The 27,470-nt window shown below is 48.8% G+C and overlaps 2 protein-coding genes across 8 annotated transcripts in view; one reads left to right on the top strand and one right to left on the bottom strand.

Moving 5' to 3' along the window:
* LOC115205341 (fibroblast growth factor 18-like) overlaps positions 1-4,813 on the top strand; it is a 28,915-nt gene extending 24,102 nt beyond the window's left edge. For both annotated transcript variants that reach the window (XM_029771197.1, XM_029771196.1), the window contains exons 4-5: positions 2,489-2,595; positions 2,806-4,813. In XM_029771197.1, coding sequence (XP_029627057.1) covers positions 2,489-2,595; positions 2,806-3,075 — 377 coding nt within the window. In that variant the 3' untranslated portion in view covers positions 3,076-4,813. The remainder of the gene's footprint in view (positions 1-2,488; positions 2,596-2,805) is intronic.
* Positions 4,814-6,799: 1,986 nt separating this feature from the next.
* On the bottom strand, positions 6,800-27,331 carry LOC115205340 (F-box/WD repeat-containing protein 11). Of its 6 annotated transcripts, XM_029771189.1 has the most exons (14): positions 27,188-27,331; positions 24,896-25,000; positions 17,185-17,256; positions 13,829-14,057; positions 13,476-13,662; positions 13,291-13,381; positions 12,749-12,886; positions 12,234-12,352; positions 10,527-10,776; positions 10,228-10,346; positions 8,319-8,429; positions 8,104-8,182; positions 7,865-8,029; positions 6,800-7,796 (listed from the first exon to the last, which is right to left on the bottom strand). In XM_029771189.1, exons 1-13 carry the CDS (start codon positions 27,224-27,226, stop codon positions 7,868-7,870), a joined length of 1,701 nt encoding a protein of 566 aa, XP_029627049.1. In that variant the 5' UTR covers positions 27,227-27,331; the 3' UTR covers positions 6,800-7,796; positions 7,865-7,867. The 6 variants fall into 6 exon arrangements, with proteins under 6 accessions (XP_029627049.1, XP_029627050.1, XP_029627051.1 ...); XM_029771190.1 differs by lacking the exon at positions 24,896-25,000 and having other exon boundaries at positions 27,188-27,330; XM_029771191.1 differs by lacking the exon at positions 24,896-25,000 and having other exon boundaries at positions 27,178-27,198.
* Between the last annotated feature and the right edge of the window lie 139 nt (positions 27,332-27,470).

Genomic DNA, 27,470 nt, shown 5'->3' with positions numbered 1-27,470 from the left:
AAACAGAGAAAAGAGGGGAGGGGTGAAGGTGTAAAGATGTAGAGGGGGAGAAAGAGGAGGGGAGGGGTGAAGGTGTAAAGATGTAGAGGGGGAGAGAGAGGAGGGGAGGGGTGAAGGTGTAAACATGTAGAGGGGGAGAGAGAGGAGGGGAGGGGTGAAGGTGTAAACATGTAGAGGGGGAAAGAGAGGAGGGGAGGGGTGAAGGTGTAAAGATGTAGAGGGGGAGAGAGAGGAGGGGAGGGGTGAAGGTGTAAACATGTAGAGGGGGAGAGAGAGGAGGGGAGGGGTGAAGGTGTAAACATGTAGAGGGGGAGAGAGAGGAGGGGAGGGGTGAAGGTGTAAACATGTAGAGGGGGAGAGAGAGGAGGGGGGAAGGTGTAAACATGTAGAGGGGGAGAGAGAGGAGGGGTGAAGGTGTAAAGATGTAGAGGGGGAGAGAGGGGAGAGAGGGGAGGGGTGAAGGTGTAAACATGTAGAGGGGGAGAGAGAGGAGGGGAGGGGTGAAGGTGTAAAGATGTAGAGGGGGAGAGAGAGGAGGGGAAGGGTGAAGGTGTAAACATGTAGAGGGGGAGAGAGAGGAGGGGAGGGGTGAAGGTGTAAACATGTAGAGGGGGAAAGAGAGGAGGGGAGGGGTGAAGGTGTAAACATGTAGAGGGGGAGAGAGAGGAGGGGAGGGGTGAAGGTGTAAACATGTAGAGGGGGAGAGAGAGGAGGGGTGAAGGTGTAAACATGTAGAGGGGGAGAGAGAGGAGGGGAGGGGTGAAGGTGTAAAGATGTAGAGGGGGAGAGAGAGGAGGGGAAGAGTGAAGGTGTAAACATGTAGAGGGGGAGAGAGAGGAGGGGAAGGGTGAAGGTGTAAAGATGTAGAGGGGGAGAGAGAGGAGGGGAGGGGTGCAGGTGTAAACATGTAGAGGGGGAGAGAGAGGAGGGGAGGGGTGAAGGTGTAAACATGTAGAGGGGGAGAGAGAGGAGGGGTGAAGGTGTAAACATGTAGAGGGGGAGAGAGAGGAGGGGAGGGGTGAAGGTGTAAACATGTAGAGGGGGAGAGAGAGGAGGGGAGGGGTGAAGGTGTAAACATGTAGAGGGGAGAGAGAGGAGGGGTGAAGGTGTAAACATGTAGAGGGGGAGAGAGAGGAGGGGTGAAGGTGTAACATGTAGAGGGGGAGAGAGAGGAGGGGTGAAGGTGTAAACATGTAGAGGGGGAGAGAGAGGAGGGGTGAAGGTGTAAACATGTAGAGGGGGAGAGAGAGGAGGGGTGAAGGTGTAAACATGTAGAGGGGGAGAGAGAGGAGGGGTGAAGGTGTAAACATGTAGAGGGGGAGAGAGAGGAGGGGAGGGGTGAAGGTGTAAACATGTAGAGGGGGAGAGAGAGGAGGGGAGGGGTGAAGGTGTAAACATGTAGAGGGGGAGAGAGAGGAGGGGAGGGGTGAAGGTGTAAACATGTAGAGGGGGAAAGAGAGGAGGGGAGGGGTGAAGGTGTAAACATGTAGAGGGGGAGAGAGAGGAGGGGTGAAGGTGTAAACATGTAGAGGGGGAGAGAGAGGAGGGGTGAAGGTGTAAACATGTAGAGGGGGAGAGAGAGGAGGGGTGAAGGTGTAAACATGTAGAGGGGGAGAGAGGAACAGGGAGAAAGAAGAGTATTGATTTCTTGTGACCCCTTTGTTGACTAAGGTCATGTAGGAACCGTTTTAGGGATTTATTTTTTAAACAGGCACACGCACTCTCTAAAGCCATGGAGTCAGGGCAGTGTTATTACAAGAGAGAAGGACTATATTACACACTTAAACAGCTTCACAATGGAATGACACATACCACACACTTACACTGAACCACACACCACACACTCGCACCACACCATACACTCACACCACACCACAACCTCACACCACAACCTCACACCACAACCTCACACCACACCACAACCTCACACCACAACCTCACACCACACCACAACCTCACACCACACCACAACCTCACACCAAATACTCACACAAAACACTCTTAAAAACAAAACCATCCCTCCTGCAGTGTCTGCTAGTCGACTCTTCTTCTTCTTCTGTTAACCTTGCTCTGTGTTGGGCTGTCCTTATGTCTGCTTGGATCTTTTTTTACAAGCCCCATTTGTGGTCACCAGTCTCTTGTAAACAGACTTATCTGACAACCAGCCATCTGCTCACCCAAATGTATGTCTGTCGCTCTTTCTGTTCTCGCTTTGACATCTGTCTGTCATTTATCTGTTAGTTTAATGTAGGCTATATCTGTTGCTCTGTCTGACTGTCTAGCTGTCTGCCTGTCAGTCAGACAGTGGCTCTAACATCTGTCTGTCGTCTGTCTGTCTGTCTGTCTGTCTGTCTGTCTGTCTGTCTGTCTGTCTGTCTGTCTGTCTGTCTGTCTGTCTGTCTGTCTGTCTGTCTGTCTGTCTCTGTCCCTCTGTCTATCTGTCTGTGGCTCTAACGTCTGTCTGTCCCTCTGTCTGTCCCTTCACAAGCCCAGCTTGTAGTGGAGGCTGACACCTTTGGTAGCCAGGTGAGAATCCGCGGCAAAGAGACCAACTTCTACCTGTGCATGAACCGCCGCGGCAAGCTGGTGGGAAAGGTGAGACCTAATCTGATCTCTCATGTTCTCAAACAGTTACAGCATCATAGGCTTATGGCATGAATCACAACAACATACTGAAAAAGTACTGTTTTGAAGCATTCCTGAGCATTCCTTTAAGTTTAGATTTAATAAATTCCATGGATTGCTGACCTACTTCTCTTTTCTCCTCCTGTGTGCCTGTGTGTGGTCGTTTCTCTGTTCTCTCAGAAGGCCAGTAATAAAAGTGAAGACTGCGTGTTTGTAGAAAAGGTTCTGGAGAACCACTACACCGCACTAATGTCAGCGCGATACGCCGGCTGGTACGTGGGCTTCACCAAGCGGGGGCGCCCTCGCCGCGGCCCCCACACACTGCCCAACCAGCAGGACGTCCACTTTATGAAGCGCTTCCCACCCGGGGAGTACCCCGAAACCACGCCCTTCCGCTTCACAACGGTCAACAAGAGGAGTAAGAGGGTCCGTGCCCCCGGGACCCGCTAGCAGCTAACACTAACGGCTACCATCCATCTACTGCCCATTGCCGCCTGTACCTGCTTATCCACTAACCGCTAATGGGATAACATTGACCTTTCCTCTGGACTTTAATACATGCTAAGTGGCTAATTAGCGCCATTGGACCCGGCTAACATCCACTGCACCTGTTCCTGAAGCTAATCTATAATGGACCAGTGCTACACAAACACTCCTTACCACCTGACCCCACCTACTGGGACAACATGTACTCCAGACCCTGGCTGGTAGACCTACTAACTGGGCTAGTACCACAGTACACCCGCTAACTTGACACTTGTCACTGCCCCAGGCGTCACTATTTCTGTCCATTGACTGAAGGCCACTATTAATAACTTCATTTGTATAGCGCTTTTCAATACAAGTAAGAAAGTGCTTCACATCATAAAATAATCAAATGAAAGTACTAACAAAATAGAACAAGCCTATAGCCCTGCTACTAGCCCGTCGACCTGGCCCACTCCACTACGAGGCCCAGAAGCTATAAGGACCCTGGAAGGTAGCTAAACTGATGCCCAGGCTTTCCACCTTATGTAGACCTCGTTTCCCTCCAACCCCCAAGCTTGAACAGAACGGTGCTATTGCACTGTCTCTTAGCAGCGGTAGGTTAAGCTCTGCTTTAGAACAAACATACGAAAACTGGTCACTTGGCTGGTTTTGCACGCATCTCTGCGTTAAGGTAAACGTGATTGCTCTGATAAAACAAGAACGACTTCAGTGTGTTTAAAGTCCTTAAACTCCTTTTGAAGGTTAAAATGTAGTTAAGCTAGCGACACTGCGATAGCCCCAACCTTTCTCACAGGCTTGGACCAGAGCAGCTATCCAAAACTGTCCAGGACTGGATGATCGCCATTGATGGACCGAAAGACAGAGAGACAAGAGACGGACAGACTGACAGAGAGGGGGACAGAGGCACCATGAGAGAAACGGTAGAGCAACAGGTGGACAAACAGGAAAAAGGAAGAGGAACACAGGAAGTCAGTGGAGTGGGGATCAAGCCACAGAACAGGCCAGAATGGCACCGTGGTGGAATAAATGGAATGGATGGACTGCTTTGGACGCACTTCTCTCTGTCTCACCCCCCTGGCGAGGAGAATCTGTGTGAATGAATGTATGTACATTGTGTGAGTGTATGTGTCAGTGTAAGGGCACCAAAGACCATTTGTGAAGCTGTTTGAGGGGAATCTGCAGAAATTAGCCCTGTATAACCTCCTCCAACGACTCACTGAAGGGACTGAAGCTTTAAGAACCAGAATGTACAAACCAAGCTGCACCAAAAATAAACAAACTTTAACGACCACCAAAGACAAGTGGAGATCAGCGACATATCAACTCCCCAAGTCCCACCCCCAGGACAGAATTCCCTCTTCTTATAGGACCAGAGGGTGATGACGGGTGCATGGGGGGAGGGTGCCTTCTCTTCATATTAGCGTTGCTATAGAAACGACCCAGGGGATGACGCTCCTGTGCGATACCATGGATACAGAATGCTGCTACCAGGACATTCAGTAAAGCACCAAAGTCTCATACACAAAATATTAAAGGGAACAATTTATTAAAAGTTATATATATAAAGATGAAAAAAATAACGAAATAAGCAATCTTACTATGATTGTCACTATAATTGTTATTATTATAAAATTATTTCATTTATTTATTTCAGCTCTGTTTGCAGGTCTTTCTAAAGTCAGTAAACGTTACAGAAACATGTCTCCTGTGTCGTAGACCATCTTTACACAGGTAAACAACCCTTCAATATCATCATCATCATCATAGAACATAAGGCTTCCACGAGAGAGTGCGACTGCTGCTGATCTTCTGCCATTTTGGGGAGTCTTTTCCATGACAGGTCACAGTCCTTCATCTCCTTTTCCACAGTTCTTCCCCAGGTTTCCGTTGGGCTGCTATGCTTCCTTTCTTGGAAATTGTGGGTCTTGTACTGTACTCATATCCATGACTACTGATCTTTGTGGAAAATAACTGATAGGGTAGGCTTCTGCAAAGTGGTAGTATCCTATTTGTCATTCTACCTCTCAACCCACTGACATGGGCCTATACGCCTGACACCAACCATCCCTCTTAACCACCACACAACCCTCAACCACCATCCCAACACAAAATTCTACCATGGCATTTCCATATGATTGAGTCCAGTCACAATAAATATATACTTGACTTAATCCTCTTGGCCCCATTGGGAGTGTAGGGTGTCCACAATGGCACTCCACCTCACTCTCGTCTGTCAAGCTTTTCATTTGCATCTTGCCAAGAGATCCATGATTTACTACGTTCTTGTAGAGTGGAGCAGTTGCTTTTTGGCCATACCTGCTTTTATAACTAGTCCTCCTTTTCCTTCATCTGCAAAAACAGGACAGGTGGAACTAAGCAATATGGTGGATGCCTACTGGCCAGCTAATTACACCTGTTCTTTCATATCTGAGCCGATGAAGAAAAGGAATAAAGGAAAGGGAGCAATCAACTTTGGACTATTGAGATGCAGCCCTTCTCTTACACACTCCCCCATCCCGCACCCCTCTGTCGGGAGGTCATTGAAGAAACATCCCTGCCAAGTGACCCAATCACGTCGGCAGATACAAACAGCTGACTCAGGGGGGGAAAGGGCTGTACCCGAGGATTCCGAGGAAGGAGCAGCAGAGGAAGGAATCTGAATAGTGGGGGGATTCTGGAAAGTCGCTGCAGTTCAACTTGGAATTATGGGAATATTCCACAGAGCCATTCCAGACTGGAAGGTGTATGGTAATCATGTTGGGGAAAGAATGCCAAATATGTGCGTGTGAACAGAGCAGTGACCTGAGAGCTGCAGAAATGGCCACAATCCCACAGACCCAGAGGAAGCACACACACCCATACTCTTAACAGTCTCACCCACGTCCACACCACCCCACACACACCCATACTCTTAACAGTCTCACCCACGTCCACACACATCCAGACAACAGCAGTAATTCTACCTCAGTGCTACACTAAACACAGTATCATATCCCACAACAGGAACCCTCTGCTTTTCACACACACACACTCTCCACAAGACTTCCAATAACAAGTTGAATCCACCCATCCGATGGTGAAGGATAACAGCTACCGGTATGGAGCCAGTTTCTACACTACATATGCTCCCTAACTTTACCCAGAGTCTCAGCTACCCCAATCATGAATAGGAGAAGGTATGTGTCCCAAATGGATCCCTATATTAAATGCACTACTTTTGACCAGTGTCATTTGGGACAGAGCCAAGCTCTGCAGGTTGTAGTTTGAACTCTGGCATTTGAAATTACAGTACATCCTGGAACAAGATCATTATCCCAGCAGCCACTGCAGGTTCCACATCTATCAAAACTGTACTCCCATCTCCAGTACTGTTGCTAAGGGAAACCACATTTTTGTGAATAAGGAAAATGACAGGTTTCCTACAGGGTTCGTTCTCCTGTTCATAAGAGTGGGTAGTGTATTAGAACCAGTTGTAATCGATAAGGGGAGTAACTACATGGTTAAGACTAGTGTTTCAGCATGACACGCTCATCAGTGATAAACTGGGGTTAGAGCACCACCTCCTGGCAAAGTTCAGAAGAGCAGACATTCATAACTATCTGCAAGTTGAAATGGTCATTAAGGACACAGACTAACATCTGGGTACTCTCACTGATGTCACACACTCTAGTCGGCTCAACGCACCCCCAATGCCAAGTACTTTATTCACAACGTCTTTAAAAAAAATCATTTTAATATACAACACATTTGTTTGACAAGACAACTCAGTTCACAGCTGAACTGAGCCCAGAGTTCCAGATTCTCTCATAACTAAAGCAAGCACAGATGATCAGAGAGATGGAGAGGAAATGTGACAATAGAACAGTGAATGAGAAAGTGAACTACAATGCTTAGTATGATTTTAATAAGAACAAAATGTTGTCAAATAAAAATACAAAATAATAAAAAAACAGTAAGAATGTAAGAGTCAAAAAAAAAAAAGGTTGCCAGGACGCTGTATCCCCAGCAACCACAACATGCACGTCTGTTTCCATGGCGACAAGCCCAGTCTCTTCACCGCATTTCCCAAGTCTCCACGCACACCATACACACGCGTGCGAGCGCGCACACACACACACACACACACACACACACACTTGAGTGTGTGTCCCGAACAAGTGTTCATTCCAGGCAGAAGAAGCGAAAGAACCAGGAGAGATGGAGTGAGGTCTATCCCTCCCTCCCTGCTTTACTCACTCCATCTCTCATCCACCTTCTCTCGGAGCTGAGTTCAAGAGTCTCTCTCTCCCACTCTGCAGCGCCAAGGTCATTCTCTGGCCATCCGTGTGTGTCTAGGGTTGGGAACTGAAGAACTGGAGCTTAAGGTAGGACTTCTGAAGGGAAGGGATTTACTAAGGTAAGGAGTAAGATATGTCTAGTCCACTGTTGGCGGGTTACTGTAGATAGGGGAACATAAGCCAGTGATAGAATATGAACGTGCAGGTGTGTGTGTGTGTGCATTCTACAGTGGGAAACGTTGCAGTGTGTATGTGTTTCAGGGGTGTGGTGGGAGAGTCCTTGTCAGAACAGGGGTACTGACAAAAGGATGAGGAAGAAGACGAGTTGAGCGCCTCTGCAACACACACTCCATCAGCCAATCAGATATCAGCTCCTCCAGGACTCGCTGCAGTGGATGGCGCCACCTAAAGGACGGAGACAGATCAGCAACTACAAGCCAGAGTTTCAGCGTGTGTGTGTGTGTTTTTTTTACCTGCTATCTGGAGATATAGGTGTAGGTTCGTGAGGGGGACCGGCCCTCTGACTGGCCATTGGTCGACACATTCAAGAAGTCCCAGATGAGGATGGTGTCGTCATGGGAACTGCTGATGATCTGGAACTCGTCGAACTGCAGCCGGAACACACGTCCCGAGTGCTCCTGAAAACAGACGCATTTATTAGCATGACAATCACCTCAAACACCTTGACAGAGTCACACACACAGAAACTCACCACCAGGGTGCGCAGGCACAAGGTGCTGGCTGGGGCTCGTGGATCCAGAGCAGCTTGCAGATCCCACACCTTTATCTTACTGCAGAGAGAAGAGACAAGGTCAGACCAGCAGTGTGTGTGTGTGTGTTTTTGTTGGAAGACAACGATCAATTAGTAAACTGTTTTACTGTGTGTGTGTGTGTGTGTGTGTGTGTGTGTGTGTGTGTGTGTCTCACCCGTCGTAGGCACCACTGACGATCCTCTTGTTGTCGAAGCGAATGCAGCGGACCAGTTCCTCATGACCCTCCAACACCCGCAAACACGCTCCACACTCAATATCCCATAACCTGGAGCCCACACATTGACATTACAGTTCATCAGGGTTCATACAGTCAAATTCAAGTACTTCTTCCTCACACTAATATTTATTTTCAAGGACCATCAATTTGTAATAGTTGATATTACGCAATTGTTTCTAGTCGCCACCAGAATGGCAGTCTTTCAACCTCATTTTTAACAAAAACAAACTTTGTATTCATTACTACTTAAAAGTTCTAGTCAATAATACATTGTTGTTTCACTACATAGATGAGTGGTAAGTCAGTACTGATGATGTAATTAGAGTAGTGGTGAGCAGAGTTTTGGGACTCTGGTGAACACACATTTCCTATTTCACATGACTCAACCATTCCAGCTTAATGACTGTTTATTGGGCCTTTGGGAAGCTACTACTTAATAGCTACGAAAAAGCACCTTGCTTCTGACTGGCTGCTTTAGTGTCTCCGGTCAGGTGGGCTGGGTGAGGAAAACTGCACGTGAACGGCCACCAGAATGGCAGGAGCACGCCTGCTGCTTGATAAAGCAGAATATGGCGGGCGTCCAGTGAATGAGGCGATTAGCAAAACAAATCTGGAGGTTGAAGGGAAAAAGTCTCAATGTAGAACTGGCACCAGCACAAGATACAGAATTGTGGCCCTCCAGGGATCATGTGGCCCTCCAGGGATCATGTGAGGGATCATGTGGCCCTCCAGGGATCATGTGAGGGATCATGTGGCCCTCCAGGGATCATGTGAGGGATCATGTGGCCCTCCAGGGATCATGTGGCCCTCCAGGGATCATGTGGCCCTCCAGGGATCATGTGGGGGATCATGTGGCCCTCCAGGGATCATGTGGGGGATCATGTGGCCCTCCAGGGATCATGAGGGATCATGTGGCCCTCCAGGGATCATGTGGGGGATCATGTGGCCCTCCAGGGATCATGAGGGATCATGTGGCCCTCCAGGGATCATGTGGCCCTCCAGGGATCATGAGGGATCATGTGGCCCTCCAGGGATCATGAGGGATCATGTGGCCCTCCAGGGATCATGAGGGATCATGTGGCCCTCCAGGGATCATGAGGGATCATGTGGCCCTCCAGGGATCATGAGGGATCATGTGGCCCTCCAGGGATCATGAGGGATCATGTGGCCCTCCAGGGATCATGAGGGATCATGTGGCCCTCCAGGGATCATGAAGGATCATGTGGCCCTCCAGGGATCATGAAGGATCATGTGGGGGATCATGTGGGGGATCATGTGGCCCTCCAAAGTCTGACTCATTTTTTACACCTTACAGTGTGGGTTGGTTGGGTCCAGTGATGTAGTGGTAAAAAGGTGAGTAAACTATACTAAACGAATATATAAACATTTAAAGAGTGTTGGTCCATGTTTCATGAGCTGAAATAAAACATCCTAGACCTTTTACATGCGCACAAAAGGTAGGATTGAATCTACATTTGACCAGCATTTTAGCTATGGATGTAACGTTTGGCAGCGCCTAATGAATCAGTTCTGTACCTGCCTGGCAGCGTGGGTGGAATGAGCGAGCTCGCCTGGAAACCAGAATGCGAAACATTTGAGGAAATAAAACTGCATAGTCTGCCTGGAAATTAATTTGCAAAACCAATACATTACTCTAACATATTTGATCATTATCTGTTCTTCTCAAGTACCAACTTGAGAAAACGTCAGATTTTCATGGTATTCCAGTACCTGGATTTAAGAACTTCCAAGCACCTTGTGCGAACCCTGTCTCATGACCGACAACATTTTACTCAGACACACATCCCACTACACCTCGTAAACCTAGTAGAAAACTCTCCCCTACCGTATGGTGTTGTCTGAGGAGCCGCTGACCACTAGTCTGTCTCTGTACTGCAGGCAGGCGATGCCTCGCTTGTGTCCGTTTAGTGTGCGCACAAACTCACACGTACTGGTGCTCCACACCTGCAGGGGGCAGCAGAGACACTCCGATATGATGCCCCGCATCAATATGAAAATGAAACACCAAAATCCACCACTGTAGAGACATTGAAATACTCAATATGCACAAACATACACAGAAGCCCCATATTCTATATACCAAGACTGATCTAATCCCACCGTTCTCCCACACGCCCCTCACACCTTGATGGTGCGGTCTCCAGACGCCGACACAATGTATTTGTCGTCGAAGTCGACCACGTTGACGGCGGCGCGGTGCCCCACGAGGACCCGCCGGAGGCTGATGTCGGTGGGCGAGGCCATGTCCCACACGGCGATGGAGCGGTCCTTGGAACACGTCACCATCAGACCGTTACAGAAGCGCAGGTGGAGCACCGCCTCGTTGTGGTGGATCAGAGTGTTGAGTACTTCACCTGACGTCACGTCCCACACCCTGCACGGACGGGGGAGGAGAGAGAGAGAAGGGCAAGAGAGATGGAGAGAGGGGTATGATAGGGAGAGGAAAGAGGGAAAGAGATGGCGAGAGAGCGAAAGAGACTTATTAGTGAAAGCAACGCAAACAGAGTGATACATTGGGCCGAGTCCCAGTCAACACACACACGGGACCAGCCGTCAAGAACGTTTTTATTGAGTTCCACTGCTCGCCAGGGAGAGGGGATCAAACACTCACTCAGAACACACACTGGAAACAAGTGCCCGTCAAGCCGTTGCTAAGGAAGTGAAGTCACATTTTCCTTGGATACCTCTAAGGGAGAGTGAAGTAATGAGTGTGTGAAGGTTGAGTGTCTGTACGCAGCAGGCACTGCAATGTGTTGGCACACAGTCTTGCCTCATGTTGGGCATTGTGAAAATGTTAGCTAACCATTTTGACATTCACTGAACAGTCCGTCAGAATTATTACATTGTCAAAGATAGACCGACCCTGGAGGGTGGCGACCGTTGACCATTTAGACCGACCCTGGAGGGTGGCGACCGTTGACCATTTAGACCGACCCTGGAGGGTGGCGACCGTTGACCATTTAGACCGACCCTGGAGGGTGGCGACCGTTGACCATTTAGACCGACCCTGGAGGGTGGCGACCGTTGACCATTTAGACCGACCCTGGAGGGTGGCGACCGTTGACCATTTAGACCGACCCTGGAGGGTGGCGACTGTTGACCATTAAATTGAGCTCTCTTCTGGCAATGCCTACAATCAGTGTGTCTACAGACAACTGCACAGACTGTATTAAGTGTGGTAGAGAGAGACTGGCATTCACAGATGGTGGACAGCGCAGTGTAACACGCCAACTATAAATACATGAGGAAGGTTTCCTAGACGTCTAGTGAAACCTCAAGGCAGAGTGCAACCAGAAGTCTCTCCATGTTTGGCTCCTCAGAGGGCTGGCTAGTGTGACAGTTGAAACTAACCGTGACTCAGTGTGACCGCGTCCCAAATGGTACGCTATTCCCTACATAGTGCATTACTTTAGACCAGATCCTTACGGGCCCTGGTCAAAAGCAATGCACTTCATCGGGAATAAGCTGCCATTTGGGACAGTGGTTGAAGACAGATCACAGACGGCTAAGGGGGTCAAGCAGAGCGATGTGGAGACGGATGCACCCGACAGTTGGTTATCCTTACTTTAGTCACGTTTCTAGGATGCTAATGTAGGGATTCTGTGTGGATTTCCATGGAGCTGACAGTGAAGTAGTCCTATATCACAGTTAGGTGTGGAGGTATCATATAGGTGTCCCAAAATGCCACTGTAGTCTCCATATACAGTAGTGAACTACTTTTGACCAGAAACCTAAACCTACGGGTCCTGGTCAAAACTAGTGCACTACGGAGTGAATAGGTGCCATTTGGACGAACCTAAGTGTGCGTGTATAATGACGGCTGGGTCATACCTGACAGTGGAGTCGGAGGAGCCAGTGACTATGACCCTCTCATCATACTGCAGACACAGCACAGAGCCTGTATGACCTGTCAGAATCTTCAGACACTCCAGAGACTGCTTGTCCCAGATCTACACACACACACACACACACACACACAGACAGACACAGAGCAGGAGATCTGGGTCAGGGTAAGAATGAGCTGGTCTCAGAGTATTGACCATGCTCCATTTCCCTGCAGTGTGGAGGCATCTCTTTGTACTGGAGCTCTGGAGTTGGGCAGGCTAGCCCTTTCCTGGGTACCTCACACCCCCCCCCCCCCCCTCTAAAACAATAAGACAAATCCTCACGCCCCTCCCTTTCTCCCTCCAGGACAGATGAGTGGAACAATTACTCCTTTCATATATTAATTCACATCTGTTCTCGGAGAAAGACAAGCTGCTGTTTCACTTCAAAGGTAGTCTAATACCATGATGATTCATCCATCTTGTCCTGTCAAAAAGATAGGCACAGTCACTCACACACACCTTTATGGAGTTGTCTCTAAGGCCACTGATGATCTTATCGTCGTCGTACTGGAGGCAGTAGACTCCTTTACTGTTCTCTGACCGACACTGGATCCTCTGTAGGTTGTGTCTGCCACACCGCCAGTTAGCCTCGATAGTCTAGAGAGAGACAGAAGGGGGGAGAGAGAAGGGGGGAGAGAGAAGGGGGGAGAGAGAAGGGGGGAGAGAAGGGGGAAGCAGAGACAGGGTGGAGAGGGGAGGTTCACAGGGAGTGGGAAGAGAGAGAAGGGATACACAAGAAGACAACAGGGCAGGTAGAGAAGAGAGAGAAAGGAGTGAATATGTGAGTGAGGAAAAACAAGAGATGAGACTGATGGGGAGAACAACAAGGTGAGAGAGGAAAATCTCTCTTTTCCATCAAGATGAATCAGCCTTTTCATCAAGGTCTATAGGTACACAACACGCTTCCCAAATGGCATTCCCTCTAGAGTACACTACTTTACACCAGAGCCCTATGAAACCAAAAAGGGCTAGGGTTTGTTTGTGACAAGCTACAGTCTTACCTCTATGTCCTGGATGATCTTGGGGTAGAGCGAGTGATAGTAGGAGTTGGGCGGGACTTCTGTTGTTCGGTTCTTGAACAGATACTTCTCCCTTAGATGACGGACAGAACAATAAACCAATGAGAACTCAAATTTCAGAATTCAAAAGTAGTCAGGTGAAATTGTTTCAGTGTACACGCGCTCACCACTGGTGCCTCTCTGACAGGCCTTTCCAGAGGGGGTCTGTGCGGACCATGCGTTCTATGAGTTTCTTCCAGAGCATACCCTCCGAGATCACCCTCTGCCACTCCTTACACACCAGCTCTGCCGAGCACAGAGACTGCGCGTCCAGGAACGACAGGATGCTCTCTGCTATGTGGTCCAGGCCCTGGGCTAGAGGGAGAAACACAGAGGGAGAAAGAGGGTGCAAGTGTGAGTCAGTGTGTGAGAAGATCAATGCGTGTGGATGAGTGTGTGAGAGTTCAGAAGTCAGTGGTGTGTGTGTGTGTGTAAGGATTCAAAGTTGGTTGGAGAATCTGAACGTGTGTGTGTGTGTTACCTGGCAGTGCTGTGATGAAGTCACGTTGAAGCATGGGTTTGAGGTAGGAGTTGATGTGGCCGTGTTGGTAGTGGCACATATGGGAGATGAGGTGTTCTACAAACTCCACCTGGTCAGTCTCAGACCACTGGTCAAACAGGGCGATGCACTGCTCCTTCTCCTTCTCCTTGTCACAGTTCCCCTCTGACGGACGCTTACGAGAGCCTGTCATTACAGGACCATTACTAAGCTGACAGGGAGAGGACAGAAGGGTTACTCACACACACGGGATGTAATGACTCCCTGATACACATCGCTCCCCGATTCAAATGTTTAAAACAAGTGCATTGGTAAGCGGACCCCAAACCAATCCAAATGTAGCATCCATCGGTCAGAAAATCAATTCCAATTTAAGGAATTGCCGGTTCACATTTGTTGTTCCTCGTTTTACATTCTTTCTACTTTCTGAAAATACCTCATCTTGTGACAACTGATGTGTCCTCTCCTTCAGTGTAGCACTGCATGTAACTGTGTTGACAGTCAGTTATCTGCAAGCTAAACAACCCCAGTGAATATCAGTAGCCTAGTCAAACTGAGCACCGCTTCGCACGCTGACCAACGCGAGGTAGACGACATGCTCCAGATCTTACACATCTGCACCTGACAGCGGTAGCGGGCCGGTAGATGCCTAATCTGACAGCGGTAGCGGGCCGGTAGATGCCTAATCTGACAGCGGTAGCGGGCCGGTAGATGCCTAATCTGACAGCGGTAGCGGGCCGGTAGATGCCTAATCTGACAGCGGTAGCGGGCCGGTAGATGCCTAATCTAACAGCGGTAGCGGGCCGGTAGATGCCTAATCTGACAGCGGTAGCGGGCCGGTAGATGCCTAATCTGACAGCGGTAGCGGGCCGGTAGATGCCTAATCTGACAGCGGTAGCGGGCCGGTAGATGCCTAATCTGACAGCGGTAGCGGGCCGGTAGATGCCTAATCTGACAGTGGTAGCGGGCCGGTAGATGCCTAATCTGACAGCGGTAGCGGGTAGGTAGATGCCTAATCTGACAGCGGTAGCGGGTAGGTAGATGCCTAATCTGACAGCGGTAGCGGGTAGGTAGATGCCTAATCTGACAGCGGTAGTGGGTTGGTAGATGGCTCTGATCAGCTGCCTACATAGTTCACAGCAGGGGTATTCAACTCTTAACCTACGAGGTTCGGAGGCTGCTGGTTTTATGTTCTACCTGATAATTGCACCCAACTGGTGTCAAGTCTAAATCAGTCCCTGATTGAGGGGAACAATGGGAAAAAAAACAGTGGAACCGGCTTTGAGGTCCAGAGTTGCGTTTGAGGGGTATACACCATAGACACAAAAGTACATTGACACCTGCTCATCGAACATCTCATTCCAACATCATGGGTGTTAATATGGAGTTGGTCCCCCCTTTGCTGCTACAACAGCCTCCACTCTTCTGGGAAGGCTTTCATCTAGATGTTGGAACAATGCTGCAGGGAATTACTTCCATTCAGCCACAAGAGCATTAGTGAGGTCGGACACTGATGTTTGGCGATTAAGCCTGGCTCACAGTCGGCGTTCCTATTCATACTAAAGGTGTTTGATGGGGTTGAGGTCAGGGTTCTTTGTAGGCCAGTCAAGTTCTTCCACAACAATCTTGACAAACTTTCTGTATGGTTCTCGCTTTGTCCACAGGGCCATTGTCATGCTGAAACAGGAAAGGGCCTTCCCAAACTGTTGCCACAAAGTTGGAAGCACAGAATCGTCTAGAATGTCATTGTATTCTGTAGAACACAGATTTTCCTTCACTGGAACCATGGAAGCAGAACCATGAAAAACAGCCCCAGACCATTATTCCACCTTTACCAAACTTTACAGTTGGCACGTTCTCCTGGCATCTGCCAAACCTAGATTGGACTGCCAGATGGTTTAGCGTGATTCATCACTTCAAAGAAAGTGTTTCCACTGCTCCAGAGTCCAATGGCAGCGAGCTTTACACCACTCCAGCCGACGCTTGGCATTGCGCATGGAGATCTTGGGCTTGTGTGCAGCTGCTTGGCCATGGAAACCTATTTCATGAAGCTCCCGCCGAACAGTTCTTGTGCTGATGTTGCTTTCAGAGGCACTTTGGAACTCGGTAGTGAGTGTTGCAACCGAGGACAGACGATTTTTACACGCTTCAGCACTCGGAAATCCCGTTCTGTGAGCTTGTGTGGCCTAGCACTTCTCGGCTGAGCCGTTGTTGCTCCTAGACGTTTCCACTTCACAATAACAGCACTTACAGTTGACTGGGGCAGTTCAGCAGGGCAGAAATATGACAAACTGACTTGTTGGAAAGGTGGCATCCTATGACGGTGCCACGTTTAATGTCACTGAGCTCTTCAGTAAGGCCATTCTACTGCCTGTGTTTGTCTATGGAGATTGCATGGCTGGGAGCTCGATTTTATACACCCGTCAGTAACGGGTGTGGCTGAAACAGCTGAATCCACAAATTTGAAAAGGGGTGTCCAAATACTTTTGTATAGATAGTGTACATACAGCATAGACAAATCATTTACACACAAAAACACACAGAAGTCAGCTCTGACAGATTCAGCTCAGAGAGGCCCAGCGCATGAGCTCCATCTGCAGGAGATTTTCATTTTCAAACGGAAAATGTATGTTTACACAACAAATACTAACGCATCAAATAGTATCATTCTATAGTCAAACCGAATCGTTTCAAACTAAAACGTATCGTAGACCATGTCTCGACATACGTATCGTTCCTGTATAGTAGACCATGTCTCGACATACGTATCGTTCCTGTATAGTAGACCATGTCTCGACATACGTATCGTTCCTGTATAGTAGACCATGTCTCCACATACGTATCGTTCCTGTATAGTAGACCATGTCTCCACATACGTATCGTTCCTGTATAGTAGACCATGTCTCCACATACGTATCGTTCCTGTATAGTAGACCATGTCTCCACATACGTATCGTTCCTGTATAGTAGACCATGTCTCTACATACGTATCGTTCCTGTATAGTAGACCATGTCTCTACATACGTATCGTTCCTGTATAGTAGACCATGTCTCTACATACGTATCGCTCCTGTATAGTAGACCATGTCTCTACATACGTATCGCTCCTGTATAGTAGACCATGTCTCTACATACATATCCAATCGTCTTGAATAGGAAAGATGCATATCCCTAACACACACATGCACTATGAGTTCCCTTCCCACTAAAATCTCATTTCCCATTGACATAAGTTAGGCGTTTTTCATGGACGATGGATACATTTTATGATTTAATCTCTAAAACAGATGACATAGATGACATGCACTCATAATCCACCTACACACACACACACACACCTTGGTGAGAACTGTGGTTTTCTTTGGGGAGAGGTCGTCTACGTGGTTCTGGGACTCCATCACTGACGTGTTCTGTACGGAGACAACAACAACATGACTGACGTGTTCTGTACGGAGACAACAACAACATGACTGACGTGTTCTGTACGGAGAGACGACGACATGACTGACGTGTTCTGTACGGAGAGACGACGACATGACTGACGTGTTCTGTACGGAAAGACGACGACATGACTGACGTGTTCTGTACGGAGAGACGACGACATGACTGACGTGTTCTGTACGGAGAGACGACGACATGACTGACGTGTTCTGTACGGAGAGACGACGACATGACTGACGTGTTCTGTACGGAGAGACGACGACATGACTGACGTGTTCTGTACGGAGAGACGACGACATGACTGACGTGTTCTGTACGGAGAGACGACGACATGACTGACGTGTTCTGTACGGAGAGACGACGACATGACTGACGTGTTCTGTACGGAGAGACGACGACATGACTGACGTGTTCTGTACGGAGACAACAACAACAACATGACTGACGTGTTCTGTACGGAGACGACGACGACGACATGACTGACGTGTTCTGTACGGAGAGACGACGACGACGACATGACTGACGTGTTCTGTACGGAGAGACGACGACGACGACATGACTGACGTGTTCTGTACGGAGAGACGACGACATGACTGACGTGTTCTGTACGGAGAGACGACGACATGACTGTCGTGTTCTGTACGGAGAGACGACGACATGACTGTCGTGTTCTGTACGGAGAGACGACGACATGACTGACGTGTTCTGTACGGAGAGACGACGACATGACTGACGTGTTCTGTACGGAGAGACGACGACATGACTGACGTGTTCTGTACGGAGAGGAGACGACGACGACATGACTGACGTGTTCTGTACGGAGAGGAGACGACGACGACATGACTGACGTGTTCTGTACGGAGAGGAGACGACGACGACATGACTGACGTGTTCTGTACGGAGAGGAGACGACGACGACATGACTGACGTGTTCTGTACGGAGAGGAGACGACGACGACGACGACATGACTGACGTGTTCTGTACGGAGAGGAGACGACGACATGACTGACGTGTTCTGTACGGAGAGGAGACGACGACATGACTGACGTGTTCTGTACGGAGAGACGACGACATGACTGACGTGTTCTGTACGGAGAGACGACGACATGACTGACGTGTTCTGTACGGAGAGACGACGACATGACTGACGTGTTCTGTACGGAGAGACGACGACAACATGACTGACGTGTTCTGTACGGAGAGACGACGACAACATGACTGACGTGTTCTGTACGGAGAGACGACGACATCATAACTGACGTGTTCTGTACGGAGAGACGACGACGACATGACTGACGTGTTCTGTACGGAGAGACGACGACGACATGACTGTCGTGTTCTGTACGGAGAGACGACGACGACATGACTGTCGTGTTCTGTACGGAGAGACGACGACATGACTGACGTGTTCTGTACGGAGACAACAACAACAACATGACTGACGTGTTCTGTACGGAGAGACGACGACGACGACGACATGACTGACGTGTTCTGTACGGAGAGACGACGACATGACTGACGTGTTCTGTACGGAGAGACGACGACATGACTGTCGTGTTCTGTACGGAGAGACGACGACATGACTGACGTGTTCTGTACGGAGAGGAGACGACGACGACATGACTGACGTGTTCTGTACGGAGAGGAGACGACGACGACATGACTGACGTGTTCTGTACGGAGAGGAGACGACGACGACATGACTGACGTGTTCTGTACGGAGAGGAGACGACGACGACATGACTGACGTGTTCTGTACGGAGAGGAGACGACGACGACATGACTGACGTGTTCTGTACGGAGAGGAGACGACGACGACATGACTGACGTGTTCTGTACGGAGAGGAGACGACGACATGACTGACGTGTTCTGTACGGAGAGGAGACGACATGACTGACGTGTTCTGTACGGAGAGGAGACGACATGACTGACGTGTTCTGTACGGAGAGACGACGACATGACTGACGTGTTCTGTACGGAGAGACGACGACATGACTGACGTGTTCTGTACGGAGAGACGACGACATGACTGACGTGTTCTGTACGGAGAGACGACGACGACGACATGACTGACGTGTTCTGTACGGAGAGACGACGACGACATGACTGTCGTGTTCTGTACGGAGAGACGACGACATGACTGTCGTGTTCTGTACGGAGAGACGACGACATGACTGACGTGTTCTGTACGGAGAGACGACGACATGACTGACGTGTTCTGTACGGAGACAACAACATGACTGACGTGTTCTGTACGGAGAGACGACGACAACATGACTGACGTGTTCTGTACGGAGAGACGACGACAACATGACTGTCGTGTTCTGTACGGAGAGACGACGACATGACTGACGTGTTCTGTACGGAGAGGAGACGACGACGACATGACTGACGTGTTCTGTACGGAGAGGAGACGACGACGACATGACTGACGTGTTCTGTACGGAGAGGAGACGACGACGACATGACTGACGTGTTCTGTACGGAAGAGACGACGACGACATGACTGACGTGTTCTGTACGGAGAGACGACGACATGACTGACGTGTTCTGTACGGAGAGACGACGACATGACTGACGTGTTCTGTACGGAGAGACGACGACATGACTGACGTGTTCTGTACGGAGAGACGACGACATGACTGACGTGTTCTGTACGGAGAGACGACGACATGACTGACGTGTTCTGTACGGAGAGACGACGACATGACTGACGTGTTCTGTACGGAGAGACGACGACATGACTGACGTGTTCTGTACGGAGAGACGACGACATGACTGACGTGTTCTGTACGGAGAGACGACGACATGACTGACGTGTTCTGTACGGAGAGACGACGACATGACTGACGTGTTCTGTACGGAGAGACGACGACATGACTGACGTGTTCTGTACGGAGAGACGACGACATGACTGACGTGTTCTGTACGGAGAGACGACGACAACATGACTGACGTGTTCTGTACGGAGAGACGACGACAACATGACTGACGTGTTCTGTACGGAGAGACGACGACAACATGACTGACGTGTTCTGTACGGAGAGACGACGACAACATGACTGACGTGTTCTGTACGGAGAGACGACGACAACATGACTGACGTGTTCTGTACGGAGAGACGACGACAACATGACTGACGTGTTCTGTACGGAGAGACGACGACATCATGACTGACGTGTTCTGTACGGAGAGACGACGACGACATGACTGACGTGTTCTGTACGGAGAGACGACGACGACATGACTGACGTGTTCTGTACGGAGAGACGACGACGACATGACTGTCGTGTTCTGTACGGAGAGACGACGACATGACTGACGTGTTCTGTACGGAGAGACGACGACATGACTGACGTGTTCTGTACGGAGAGACGACGACATGACTGACGTGTTCTGTACGGAGAGACGACGACATGACTGACGTGTTCTGTACGGAGAGACGACGACATGACTGACGTGTTCTGTACGGAGAGACGACGACATGACTGACGTGTTCTGTACGGAGAGACGACGACATGACTGACGTGTTCTGTACGGAGAGACGACGACATGACTGACGTGTTCTGTACGGAGAGACGACGACATGACTGACGTGTTCTGTACGGAGAGACGACGACATGACTGACGTGTTCTGTACGGAGAGACGACGACATGACTGACGTGTTCTGTACGGAGAGACGACGACATGACTGACGTGTTTTGTACGGAGAGACGACGACATGACTGACGTGTTCTGTACGGAGAGACGACGACAACATGACTGACGTGTTCTGTACGGAGAGACGACGACAACATGACTGACGTGTTCTGTACGGAGAGACGACGACGACGACATGACTGACGTGTTCTGTACGGAGAGACGACGACGACGACATGACTGACGTGTTCTGTACGGAGAGACGACGACGACGACATGACTGACGTGTTCTGTACGGAGAGACGACGACGACGACATGACTGACGTGTTCTGTACGGAGACAACATGACTGACGTGTTCTGTACGGAGAGACGGAGACAACATGACTGACGTGTTCTGTACGGAGAGACGACGACGACATGACTGACGTGTTCTGTACGGAGAGACGACGACGACATGACTGACGTGTTCTGTACGGAGAGACGACGACGACATGACTGACGTGTTCTGTACGGAGAGACGGAGACAACATGACTGACGTGTTCTGTACGGAGAGACGACGACGACATGACTGACGTGTTCTGTACGGAGAGACGACGACGACATGACTGACGTGTTCTGTACGGAGAGACGACGACGACGACATGACTGACGTGTTCTGTACGGAGAGACGACGACGACGACATGACTGACGTGTTCTGTACGGAGAGACGACGACGACATGACTGACGTGTTCTGTACGGAGAGACGACGACGACATGACTGACGTGTTCTGTACGGAGAGACGACGACGACATGACTGACGTGTTCTGTACGGAGAGACGACGACGACATGACTGACGTGTTCTGTACGGAGAGACGACGACGACATGACTGACGTGTTCTGTACGGAGAGACGACGACGACATGACTGACGTGTTCTGTACGGAGAGACGACGACGACATGACTGACGTGTTCTGTACGGAGAGACGACGACGACATGACTGACGTGTTCTGTACGGAGAGACGACGACGACATGACTGACGTGTTCTGTACGGAGAGACGACGACGACATGACTGACGTGTTCTGTACGGAGAGACGACGACGACGACATGACTGACGTGTTCTGTACGGAGAGACGACGACGACGACATGACTGACGTGTTCTGTACGGAGAGACGACGACGACGACATGACTGACGTGTTCTGTACGGAGAGACGACGACGACGACATGACTGACGTGTTCTGTACGGAGAGACGACGACGACGACATGACTGACGTGTTCTGTACGGAGAGACGACGACGACATGACTGACGTGTTCTGTACGGAGAGACGACGACGACATGACTGACGTGTTCTGTACGGAGAGACGACGACGACATGACTGACGTGTTCTGTACGGAGAGACGACGACGACATGACTGACGTGTTCTGTACGGAGAGACGACGACAACATGACTGACGTGTTCTGTACGGAGAGACGACAACATGACTGACGTGTTCTGTACGGAGAGACGACGACATGACTGACGTGTTCTGTACGGAGAGACGACGACAACATGACTGACGTGTTCTGTACGGAGAGACGACGACAACATGACTGACGTGTTCTGTACGGAGAGGAGACGACGACATGACTGACGTGTTCTGTACGGAGAGGAGACGACGACATGACTGACGTGTTCTGTACGGAGAGGAGACGACGACATGACTGACGTGTTCTGTACGGAGAGGAGACGACGACATGACTGACGTGTTCTGTACGGAGAGGAGACGACGACATGACTGACGTGTTCTGTACGGAGAGGAGACGACGACATGACTGACGTGTTCTGTACGGAGAGGAGACGACAACATGACTGACGTGTTCTGTACGGAGAGACGACGACAACATGACTGACTTGTTCTGTACGGAGAAACGACAGTGCAGGTTTATAATATGGCCGTATCCCTTACACACACTTCATCTGAACCAGTCAGACTACCGAGAGCCCTGTCCAGGTGTGTATGGATGTCAGTAGAAGACAACCATAGAAGGTATTTCTTTAGAGGATAGACGTGCTACCTCATCTGCAAAAATGAAACTGATATTGCACTGTATCGTTTTAGACTAGTGGTCACCAACCTTTGAGTCAAGATGTAGGATTCTTATTTTACATGAAGTAAAAAGTTTTTACAGAAAGTAATGCCTATGCAACATTAACCAATTAAAAACAGTTCTGTAGCAATGAGGTTTGTACAGTAAGCTATAGGCCCAATACATTATCACTGCTTGAACGGCCCTGCCAATGTTGTTCTGCTCAGAACATTTTGAAATGTAAAAAGTTAGATCATTTGTTGTGTTACTTGAGGCACAGCTAAGTGAGCATAATAATATATAGATTTTTTTTTTACTGGACCGATGACCTGCATCTGATGGTCAGTCTGAGGGGAGGGAGCAGCAGTTAGGCTGCCTCTCAGTGTCCCTCCGCTGAGAAAAGGGGATACAGTCTTCCAGCTGATGGCGAAACTCAAATTGCACAGCATTATTTCTGTCTCATGCACCAGTTCATGTTACTCCTATGATCAGAAAAAGTGAAATATTCCTTGATATTAAAAAAAAGACAAGGCGCTAATATTAACAATGCAAGCTTATCGGAACACTTTGCTTTACTCATTCATTACAGCTGCAGTGCTGGTTGTAGCGTGAGTGGAAGTAGGGAGAACGTGCATTTTATAGCTTATAAAAGGTGTTGAACAAAGTGTTGACAGTGCTGAATAACTTAAACATGACCTTACAAATAAAAACAGCAGCTCTTTGCTGTATTCATTGAGTCTCGCTCTAGCCATCATTTTAAAAAGTTTGGAAATCTCACAGTATCAACTTTAATGTGTGTTCCGGGCTTCTTTGTACAGGAAACTGTTCAGACATTGTAATCTGAGCTCTCTGATTGGCAAGTGGTAGGCCTATAAGGGCACTTGATATGCGCCCTGGGCCTGCCGGCTAGGCGAGTTCTACCTTCAGATACATAAAATGGATCAAAATGGGAACACTTGGCGTTCCCGGCACAAGGACTGCTAACTCATATATGGTGATCAACTAGGAATGCCTTGGACATCGACCAGCTGATCGTGATCAACTAGGAATGCCTTGGACATCGACCAGCTGATCGTGATCAACTGATTGGTGACCACTGTTTTAAACCAATAGTAACAGGACAGACAGACGGGTACACAGACAGACGGGTACACAGACAAGGTCAGGGCTGATGCAGACACTAGCAGTTCAGTACAAAGCAGACAGACCGGTGGTGTAGAGAGCAGCCTAGGCCATAGGGACAGGCAGCCAGTGACACCCAGGCAAGCATACCACAGAGCCTCACTACGCCTAACAGGCAGGGCGGGGGGGGGGCACCCCCAATCCTACACACCTCCAGGCAACATGCTCTGTTAGCCTCTCCTTATTGTCCACCCCCAGCCAACTCTGCTATTCTGATTCAGATTAACTAAACAACTTTTACCAGGTGAACTTGTGCAATAACCACAGAATGTGGCCTATTTTTTTGTTTAATAAAAATAAAAACATGCGACACTTCCTCTTTACAGTTGCGAGGGAGGGAGAGACGTGGCCTAGCTACCGGAAGCTTAACTTTCACTTTGATCAGTACTTGCTAGGTTTGGCCAGGCTTGATAGAAGCCTGTTCCTGTGATTCATGTGTTAGCCTATTATGCTCACAGTGGTTTATCATCAATGTTCAGCTTATGGTGTAACGTTAACAATCTTTTGGAAGCTGGCCTGGATCTACCTTGGAGCAGAAGATGCCAGAGAGGTGCCTAAGAGAAGAGCAGAGTTTGGAGGAGGGAGAGGCGGGAAGGCAAAAGGGCCATGGGAGGATGCAGGACACAGTACGTGGTGGTGTGGTGTTAGGGGGTGAAGAAGAGGGAGGAGAGAGTGGGGCAGTAGGTAGGTCGGTCAGAATTAAGAGGAGAGAGTAGCAGAACCTGGTTGTGAGCCCGGGTAGAGGGGATGCTCTGCAGGCACCTGAGCGCACACAAACTCTCTGCCACCGAGGAGCAGCCCAGCCAGAGAGAGCGAGGCACAGAGCTCTGTGTGAGAGAGAGAGAGAGAAAAGAGGAGAGGAGAGGGAGAGAGGAATGAAAGGAGAGAAAACAGGAATGACACATGGAGGGAGAGAAAGGGTGATGAGAGAGAGAGAGGAAAAGAGAGATGAGGAACAAGAAAGATGAAGGGGAGGAAAGGAGATGAGGCTTAGAGGATCGATAAGAGCGCAGCAGAAGGAAGAGGGTCAGAGACAGAGGGAAAGAAAATGTAGATTAAAAAAAACAGGATTGGGAGAAATGAAGAGTGAAGACAATGATGACCAAACAGAATAGGAAAGAATAGATTGGTGTTGAGGAGAGAGATGTGTAACCAAACCAGTGTTTTTGAGGATGAGGAGAAGAGAAGGGAGGAGGAGTTGGGGGTAGTGAGGGGAAAAACCAGTATTAGAACTACAAGCACATTTGCACAGTGAGCGCAAAAACACATACACACACTTGAAACACAAGGCATAGTTAGACATACAAAAGCATTATTAGATATGAAGTGGGTGGGGATGGGAAGAGGAGTGGGAGGGGCAACAGGCATGTTTGTCAATTTTCTGCCCTCAGATTTTTGTTAATGCCCTGCCCTCTGCTCTGCCATCATCACACTATGGAAGTGGTTAGTGATTTACATAGGGACAAAATGCAGACACACACAGAAAACAATCTAGAACAAAGCCAACATGAGTGTACATGCCAAACAATTCAGTGAAAGTAGGCCATATAATATAACCATCTAATATGACCTAGGTTGGGGAAAGGCTACACCTGGGTCCTGGGTAGGCCTGAGGGTAAATAGAACAGAGACATGGAACATATCCTAGCTCAAGTTCAATGTAGTTTACTTGCAGGTCTACTTTTTAAAGTAGTTGTGTTTTAGAGAGGGGTGTGACGTTTACCTAAATAGGAAAATGGAAAACTCAAGTCCTGACAGATTCGTTAGTTACAGGTGAATCACTTAAAAGAGTATTACTCATTTCTGATTCAGCATGAAAGTAATGCCATCCTTGCTGTGGTGTGAGGAGACAGTCTTGTCTGTGGAATTTCACTTTCTCTGCTGGCTGGAACCAAATCCGTTACTTTTTGATCAGACCCTTTTACTGTAAATATCAGGCTTAGGCAAGACATTTCAGTTGAAGGCATTCAGTTGTACAACTGACTAGGTATCCCACTTACTGTGGCTATAAACTCTGTTTACAGCTTCTAGCTAGCTCTCACATTTGCCTGTCAAAAGACTGGCAATTAGCTGACGTCCTCTATCAAAAATTATGTCAGACCAACCACTAACAAACTATAACTCTGGGCAAACAGCTATAACCCCCCGAAATATGATATTGTCTTTTGGGCGGATCATGTGTCTAGTTCAGCTAACTAGCTAATCAGCTACCAATGCATACTGCGAGCTAACGTTAGCTTCCTTGGTAAATTGAACGATGACAAGATGAAAAACCAAATACAACCTCAATAGCTAGCTAACTTAGACAGCTGGCATTTATGTAGCTGTCAAAATGAAACTACTGAGGGTCAAGTAAATTGAAATGGTTCATGAATCACAACACAATGTCAGGGTGCCCAACTACTAGCTACGTTAGTAATGGAGTTAGCCATTTAAATTCCTCTTTCTAACTAGTTAATGTTGATGCCCACTTCCTTCTACGCAGCTTTATAAACAAACACGCACACTAGCTACAATGACATATCGACATTGAAGAGGGGTGGGGGCAACACGCTTCATTCTGTTTATATGATGTTAATATACATTTTTATAGCTAGTCATGTATGTTGTGTCCATAGCTAACAGGCTAACTAGTTAGCTAACTAACTATGACACACTGGGCCGTGTGGCGCAGCGTCACTGCAGTGAAACGCTACCCCGAAAATCTTGGCTTTCTTCAGCGGACGACTTTCAGTAACCTTTCGACTATTTTACATGTCACTGATTCAAATTGTCCACTGCAAAGGGAAGGGACTACACTGTCACTTTGAAAGATAGTTAGGTGTCGACCAGGATACTCAAGGGAAAACATCGCTCTTTCAGGCCCTCCCTCTATTTCTAGTTCCCCCTCATTTTTCCTCCACCTCTCCTGACCGTCGGTTAGAACTGGTAGCCCCTAGCCTTCGATTCAAGCCTCCACGGTTCCTTTTCGAGCCCAATAGCAACCCCGGGGACCTAATCTCACCAAAGTTTACCATTAATTCCAACGTGTTGTCCTCCATCTCCGGCTCCATGTTGTTGTTCCCCCCCGAATCTCGGCTGTGGAAATAGAAACCCAACCCTGCGTCGGCGGCCTGCAGATGCAGAGACGTTATGAACTTCCTAAACTACAGCTTGGCAGGGCTGTGTTAGTGGGGGGATGGGCACTCCCTTCAGAATCCGACTCGCTGATTGGCCGAGCTAAGCTAAAGAGGCGTGCATTAGCCCCGTAATGATTGGCTTGTCGTGCTATCGCGGCTTTCCCCGGGCTGCGTTCAG

The sequence above is a fragment of the Salmo trutta genome, chromosome 13 (genome assembly GCF_901001165.1).
Source record: "Salmo trutta chromosome 13, fSalTru1.1, whole genome shotgun sequence".
NCBI classification, from domain to species: Eukaryota; Metazoa; Chordata; class Actinopteri; order Salmoniformes; family Salmonidae; genus Salmo; species Salmo trutta.
Note: the sequence above shows the minus strand (reverse complement) of the source record. Positions and strands in the feature narration are given on the sequence as shown.

Coding starts and splice junctions, on each gene's coding strand:
- LOC115205340 (XM_029771189.1), bottom strand. CDS start 27,226: ATGGAGCCGGAGATGGAGGACAACACGTTGGAATTAATG. Junction 25,001..27,187: donor ACAACACGTTGGAATTAATG/GTAAACTTTGGT, acceptor TCTCTCACACAG/AGCTCTGTGCCTCGCTCTCT. Junction 10,347..10,526: donor CTGGAGACCGCACCATCAAG/GTGTGAGGGGCG, acceptor TGCCCCCTGCAG/GTGTGGAGCACCAGTACGTG.